Genomic DNA, 7,999 nt, shown 5'->3' on the forward strand with positions numbered 1-7,999 from the left:
TCTAATGCTTATCTTACAACACCTGAGAGTGGTTTTCTCACCAGTTACTTCAGGGCCTCTGATGTGCTCTTATTTTATTAGCCTACTTGAGCTCCTCCTGAAACTCCTGGACAGACCACTTAAGAGATGTAAATGCCTTTTGTGAGCTAAAGACCATATAGCCTGTGAAGTAATATACTTTTCAAGTACTGCCCCTATGCCCTGCCTTCACTTCGGGCTCTGTGGTCTTTGGGAGAAGGTGAAGAGCCTCGGGGGGTCATGTGAATAGCCCGCGCGCAGCAGAGTTAGGAAAGGCGCCCGTCCTGCTGCTGCCCTTTTCTTCAGCTCCCCGCCCCAAGGGTTGAAGGAAGCCGGAGCCACGCTGGGTGACAGAACAGTATAGTGATTTTAATTAGAACTTTTTACCCCTTCCTTTTTATTTTTCCTTCACACCCCACAAGTACCTCTTGTAAATCTTTTCTTTTTTATCTCACGATATTGCATGATAACTTCATAGTTACCATGCAGTAATGTAGTATTTTAAAAAATATTCTTTTATTCCAAAAGTGATCCTCCGTCCTGACTAGGTAAGTTGTGTGCAACGCGCCATCTCCCATTAGCTGCTAGGAAGCCGTTGGTCACCAGCTGCCCTTAGCTCGGACCCATTGTGCGCAGGAAGGTCAGGTTTGTGTTGGAAGCTGCCGCCCAGGAGCTGCATGTTTGGAAGACAAACGAAATAAAACTGAAACACTCACTCCACTGTCTGTTTCTAGAGAACCCTTCTGAGGCGAGCCACCCCACACCCAGGGGAGTTAAAGAATATGAAAAAGACAGTGGAGAATTTGCGGAATGACATGAATGCTGCTAAAGGACTGGATTCCAACAAAAACGAGGTCAATCATGCCATTGACCGCGTGACCACTTCTGTGTAGAATTTCACCTCCAGGTTTTACCTCCCACGTCTTCCCCTGCTGTAGAGACGTTCCAGTGTTTTGAGGAGGCTCCTGAAGTCCTCTTTCTTGACCAGAACCCCGCGCTTCGCCCCCCTGCGTCGCCGAGTGAAGGGATGCTCTTCTCTCCGCGGAAGTGCCTTACTCTGACCCGTCAACCAGTGGCCTCCCAGCGTGACTTTGTTTCTGTCCCTCAACTTCAGCTGTTTGTACCAAGTAGAATACACTACTGTAAACCTCTGACTTTTGTGGTTGTCTTATGTTGGGGCAGGGAGAGCAAGAAGGGGAACTCGATCTTCTTCCCTCCACCAAGTGCTGGGACGTTCTGAACCCAAGTTCTCTTGGACCTACTGATGAGAGAGAGTTTTATGTATGGGGGAAAACTGATACCTTTTTAAACCTTTTTGGCAGCTCAGATGGTGTAAATTTAAAAATTTTGTATAGGTATTTCATAACAAAAAATATGTATTTCTTTTTTGTTATTTTATCTTGAAAACGGTACATATTTTAGTATCTGTGCAGGAAAAACAGTCCTGAAGTATTTGTTTTTATTTGTACCATCCACTGTGCCTTACCTTGTCCTGTGTCATGTCAAACCATTGTACACAGTGGCGTCCTTGAGAGGTGAGACAGGACTCAGAGTGCGGTACTTTTTAAAGCAGTGTTGGATTTTAATTAGTGATCTACCTGGTGAATTTGTTTTTAACCAAAAAGAAGAGTTACCACTGATTTGTAAATTATATTGGATGATTTTTTTAAAAAAGATAAACCAAAGGATTAGGCTGCTAATATTTCATCTTATACTTTAACTTTTTTATAAATGAGTCTCTTATAAATGAGTGCGGTGTCTGATTGTTCCTACTCGGAAGGTATGTGCCATTTGTAAAATAAAATGGAACAGAAAAGCACAAAAAGAGAAAACTGGTTTTGAAACTCATTGGTAAATTATGTACTGCAAAAGAAAGTATGATTTTACCGAAGAAAGCTTTAAAAGTTTTATATTGAGATATAAAACCACAATAAAGCAAAATAACCTACTAGACTGTATTAGAAATGTTGCTATCTTTATAAGTGCAATTTAATTTGTAAATAGAGTTTGAATCAAAGTGTAGAGAAATACTGCTTCAAGTTTTAATTTCAGTTCTGCTAATTTAAGGAGTGTGGGGTATATTTTGGTATGTTTCCTTGATTTTTTTTTTTTTGTATGATGTGATAAAAGAGGAATGAAAAGTGCCAGTCACTATGTGGTGTCTAGGAAAATCATGTTGTTACTGTTTTTTTTGTTTTCTCTCCATGAAATAAAGTCACCCTGGACATTCGCCAGACAGCTTTTTAAAATTAATTATCACTCTGCATATTCAAATGAGAGCAGGTGGCCGAGTTTTTTGATGATGGGCTGCCTTCCATTGGCTGCCTTCCATTAAATGTCTAACCTACCGGTCGGCTGGTTCATCTCTCACATGGGGTGGAACTCAGAACTGCCCCGCCTTCAGCTCTGCCTCATAACTTTGGGGTCGCGTCTAGCCAACTGGACTCCTTAGAAACCTGCTTTCAGTCAACCTGCTACGATACCTTCTTTTACTACTGTGCATCTACTTACTGAATTCACTTTGCTTTTAAGTTGCTTGTATATATGTGTACATTTTAAAACTATGTATTGAGTTGAAAGTACCTGACACATAAGTGGTTTCTGACTTGTCAGTTTTATACCTTGCTCCCTAATCTGGGTACCCATCTTCTCCATTTTAAGATGTAGGCCTACTCTGTTTTGTTTTATAAAGATGATGCCACTAACTCACGGGCTGATAGATAAGCACATTGGTTTTATTTAAGGTGATCTCTCTTGACCCTCAAGAACAAATAGAACTTCCATAGTATTTGGGTGTTTTTGTTTCTTTTCATATAAAATTCATGCTTTACTACTCAGTTAATCATGGTTTTAGTGGATTAAACGTAGACAGAATGGCGTGTGTTTAAATTTTTCTAGGAAATTTTATGTACCTGATTATTTGTTTCTTTTGCCTGTCTCCTGTACTTCACATTCACCTGGGTTTTTTTGTTTTGTTTTTTTGCTTTCAGTTTTTGAGATTTAGTCGTCCCCCCCCTTCCTTGAGGGAAGAAAGTTACTTTCAGTCGTTTATTCTGGGTGACACTGCAATGCTCTTTACCTTCAGGGTGCTGGGACCAGACTTTCAGCTTCACCATGGAAACAGCACCAACCTGTCAGACCCAATTCGAGAATATGCCAGCCTTTTCCCAGGAGCCCTCTCTTGCCGTTATAAGGAAAACTTAATTACCTGAAAGGATACCTCTCCCTTGTGGAGCTGGTGCCAGAAGTCCCTGAGCTTTCCTAGGGAGTGTGTGATTGCGCACTGTGCCCCCCCTCCCCCGGCCGCCCCCCAGGAAGGGGAGGGGTGTGATGACTGCCTGTTTGTCTTGTGGGAGTGACGGGTGAAAACCGGAAAGAAGAGTACAACCTGTTCATCTACTTTTTTCATAGCCCCCGATTTCCTCATTTTAGCAAGGAAATGACACCTAAGTGGATGAAATAGTCCATATTTAGAGCACCTAAGATAATGAACATCCCTGATGCCAAGAGGAGGCACAGGTGAGAAAACTAGAACGAGCATTTGCCTGGATGTTGTTTCCTCTGGGAAGGTGGGAGGAATGGTCCGGGCCAAACTGCCGGTGGATCTGGAAGCTTCCTGGTTCCAGGGCACAGGTGAGGAAGTGCAGGTGGAGTCGCCGTCACCAGCTTTCACTGCTGCCCCGCCCGCCCCTGCGAAATCGACCACACCTGGGAGGGCGCGCCGCCTGGATGGGGTGGAGGCTGGGAAAGACTCCTGCCCTGTCCGAAAGCCGCTCGGGACAGCCAGTTCCAGCCTCGTAAAAGTGACTGACACCCTGCCCGGGCGGCTGGCTGGTGGGTGGGGCGGCGCTGGAGCTGCTCATTGACGGGAGGCGATGAGGGATATTGCAGCTCCGTGATGTCCGCAGAGAGCTGAGATCTCACTTCAACAATTAGTGTGGCCTTCCCTCCCCCAACGTCCCAAAGAGCCAATTAGAAAAGTTAAAAAAACACAAAACTTTATTATGGGTAATGAAAAACATGCAAAAGTAGAATTATATAATGGATCCCCTTATGTCTATCATCCAGCTTGAACGGCTACCAACGCAAGGCCAATGAGCCATTTTAAAGGAACCAAATTAAGTTTTAAAAAACATTCACGAGAAGACTGCACAATGAGGTAATTTTAAAAACTCAGGAAAAGCGGAGAGTGAACGTGCCTTTTCAAGGCGCACTTCGCGGTTCAAATTGCCGAGTCGGTGGCCCAGCCGTTGGAATCAAATGGACATAGGTTTGAATCCCAGGCCTGCCGGTGGCTTTGGATAAGCTACTTAACCTCACTGGCTTGAGGGCCTTCATCTCTAAAATGGGGCAGTCTGACCTCTTCCAGGTTTAAAGTGAGGATTAACTGGGGTACACCAAACCAGCTCTCAGGAAGTGGGCGGCTGCTATTGTCACAGGTCTTGATGTCGTTATAGTCACGTTACTAAAAGCTCTGCAGTTCCCACCTCCGAGCCAGCAGCATGTGACCACCAGGAATGATGACACGCTAGTCTCTGGCAGATACCTGAAAATGTTCCCACCTGTGCTGCTACAGCAGACCCTCGAGTTGTGTAATGCGTGGGGGAGACTTGACTTTGTGAGGTCGGCTCACTTGATGGTAAGGTTAGCAATGGTCTCACGGTAACCCCCTCACTGGAACTGGACTTCCTAGCCAGCTGTCTTCCAGGTAAAGCTGGTTGCTACCAAGAAACTCAGGCTCTTAATTGAAAGAGGGTCTCTGGATCTCCACACAATGTGCCCTCTGCCAGGCCCGCAGTGTTCCAGGATTTGGCCTGTTGTGCTTATTTACTCGCTTATCTCTAGTTCACCTTTGGTTTTAGGTAAACTTCTTCCTTTTTCACCTCTTGCTGTGTTCGGTCTCCTCTCTGTCTCAGAGTGAGACCTCTGAGGCTTTTATGGATCAGGAGAGGCAAGTACGGTAAAGAAATGGGTCACCCACGGAGAAAAACCTCCCCAGGTAAAATAAATAAATGCGGCCTGACTTGGGAGTGTAGAGGACACGCCCATCTTCTGCCCTGTTTTCTTTTTAAGAAGTTGACAGCTGGCGGGAAAGGGAAACCAACCAGAAGAACCCGACCTGGTTGCTTTTGTTCCCCAGGCTGCGTGGAAGGTAGGAGACAGTTTTGCACCTCACAGCTGGCCAGAAGGATGGTGAAATTTTAAACTGTGAGACTGAGCAGTCACGGGGCGGCCAAGGCTCTTCTGACCGGACAAGAATCTGATTGGGTTGGTCCTCCAAGGTCCTTTTGAGGCATCAGCATTTAATTTCTAAACAAAATACAGTTGACCCCAGTGTGGGGGTAGGGACCCCAACCCACATGCGGTCGAAAAATTTGCCCAACTTTTGACTAATCAGCCCTTCACACCTGCAGATTCAATCAACCAGGATTGAAAACAGTATTTTGGATCAGAGGTTGGGAATGTGCGGCTGGGAATGTGAAAATACTGTTTCAGTCCCGGTTAGCTGAACCTGTGGATGCGAAACCCACAGATAAGAACACATGGGTTCTAAGGGGAAGGGCTGATTGTATTTATTGGGGGGGAAAAGTGCACAGAAGTGGACTCATGCTGTCCAAATTCGAGTTGCTCAAGCGTCAGCTGTGATGAGCTGCTCCTTGGTATAGTGAAGCAAGAGTTATAACGGCTGCTGTTTCACTGAGCACTTACCTACTATGTGCCACATACCAAGCTAACTGAACACAGTCTCAGTTTTCCAGAACAACCTCATGAGGTAGGTGCTGGCATTTGATTTTTGCAAAAGAATGAATTCAGATTCAGTTAGTTTTACTAATTTTTCCAATCTCAAACAGTAAGTGACAAAATTGGGATTCAAATTCACATTTCTCTTAACTAGAGTCTCTGATTTCAGTTACTCCTAATTTTGCTTGGCCACCTCCCTCAGCTAAAATACCGTGAACCGCCCGGACGGTGTGGCTCAGTGGTTGAGCATCAACCCATGAATGGAGGTCACTGGTTTGCTTCCTGGTCAGGGCACATGCCCGGGTTTTGGGCTCAATCCCCAGTAGAGGTCGTGCAGGAGGCAGCTGACTGGTAACTCTCATCATTGATGTTTCTCTCTCTCTTATCCCTCTCCCTTCCTCTCTCTAAAATAAGTAAAAACATTTAAATAAATAAGTATAAAAGAAAATACTGTGAACCTGTAGTTACATTTAGAGTTATATTTATTGTAGTGGTGGTGATTCTGTTTTAATTTTTTGCAATTATTTAGGCCTAGGTTATGAACAAAGACGGGCATGGAACTTGGTGGAACTTGACCACCATATACATGGACTTGGGCCTGCCTTTGTGTCTAGTTGTGGTAGCAAATGTTATGACTCTGCCCGGCCAAACCCTCCCACCAACCCCTCCCTTACCCACCCCATATCACGTCCTGTGGTAAGTGCTGTGAAAATGTTCCTGGGACCTTTGTTCTACCGTCTCAAACTGTGTGCAAATCTCAAGAAACTTGGGAGATAAATTATATGGTTAAGAGGTGACCAGGAAAAAGAAAAAAATGTTTTTTAACACTGACCGAAATGACAGTCTGGTAACCGGATCTCTGAGAGGGCTTTAGCTTGCTCCAGAAATTGGCAGTTAGCTCTAGAATGAGCTAATACGTTAGGAATGATTTTTACCCTCGCCACCTTTAATAGCCTACCCTTGGAGAGAAGACAGATAATGAACACTTGGAAATCAATAGTGCTGCAACCTGACCTTAATGCAGTGTGGGGAAATAGGAAAGGTGACTCGTGAGGTATTATTTAAGAGCCTCCCTTTCAAAAGCATTTTGTTGTGAGAGATGTGACAAATAATGATTGCTCCCATTTAGGGACTATCGTTGAATCAAAGAAGCAGAAAATTGAAAGAATAGCGAACTTGTGTGACTAAGCAGTGTTTAACTTTGTTCGAAACTGGCTCTACCGCCCTGGTTGCAGAAAGAGAAGGCCAGAAACGCGGCTGGCACCGGGCATAATAGAGCGACACCCTATACCCGATGCCCTGTAAACACTCTCTAAACGCTGCTCTTTAGGTACTTTCTGAAGGTAAGTCACAAACGAGGCCTCACTGCTTGCAATGTGTTGCCTAAGAACACATGGCACAGCACCTACTGAGCACCTAGAAAGCGGGCTTCTCTGGGAGACGGCGTGATCCCGTCCGGACCCCCAGGGCCCTTGCTCCCGTCCCCGCACCTGGCTCTGCTTCCCGCCCTTGCTCGGCTGGAGGTGTGAGTGCCTGTTCAAACCTAGATTAGCACCGCTTGGAAAAACGAAACAACACACTTACTTGTCTGGGCATTGAGAGTTCTTCCTGAATTTTTGTCCTGCCCATTGCCCCCGAGGCATTAATGGGTGGGGCGAGTTTCGGCGTTGGTTTGGAAATTTCGAGACCGGGCTGTGGGCTGGGGCTGCTAGGTTGGGGCTGCTGTTGGTTTTCATCATTTCGGAAAGTCTGAGGTCAGGGAGCTTTGCCATAGATGACTGTGGGAGTTATGTTCCGGCTCTACCTGTTTCCCACGCGAGGGCAGGTGCAGCTGGGAGGCACTTCATAGGCCCTGGCCGATGTGAGGGAACTCCCACCCGTGTGTGCTCTCGCCTGGACGCCCGAAGGGTGCGCGGTGTGAAGTCACCAGTAGATGAGGCACCTGTCTGATGCGGGCTCCCTCCACATCAGTGGCTGCTGCCTTCGCCACCGCCCCCCGATGGCCACCTCAGATAAAGGTTGTGTCCCCCAGGTTGTGTGGTGGAAGTAGTCCTTTGGAAACCCAGGGTTTGTCTTGTCACCTCTCGTAATTTGACCCTGGGCCAATTATTTAACCTCCTGTTCGCCACCTCAGAATAGCAATTTCATGTAGCACGAAGGTGGTTAGAGGAAATGATGTCAACAAAATATGATGATGCTCTTAAGTGTTTTTTCCTCTGTTCACAGATACCTGTGATCA

General features: G+C 45.8%; 1 protein-coding gene across 1 annotated transcript in view; it reads left to right on the forward strand.

The window, feature by feature from the left end:
* Positions 1–2,248, forward strand: part of LRRC1 (leucine rich repeat containing 1) — a 120,598-nt gene extending 118,350 nt beyond the window's left edge. The window contains exon 14 of the mRNA XM_016198040.2: positions 753–2,248. Within this exon, the coding sequence (XP_016053526.2) occupies positions 753–911 (159 nt within the window). The 3' untranslated portion in view covers positions 912–2,248. The remainder of the gene's footprint in view (positions 1–752) is intronic.
* The last annotated feature ends 5,751 nt before the right edge of the window (positions 2,249–7,999 follow it).

The sequence above is a fragment of the Miniopterus natalensis genome, chromosome 5 (genome assembly GCF_054644295.1).
Source record: "Miniopterus natalensis isolate mMinNat1 chromosome 5, mMinNat1.hap1, whole genome shotgun sequence".
NCBI classification, from domain to species: domain Eukaryota; kingdom Metazoa; phylum Chordata; class Mammalia; order Chiroptera; family Miniopteridae; genus Miniopterus; species Miniopterus natalensis.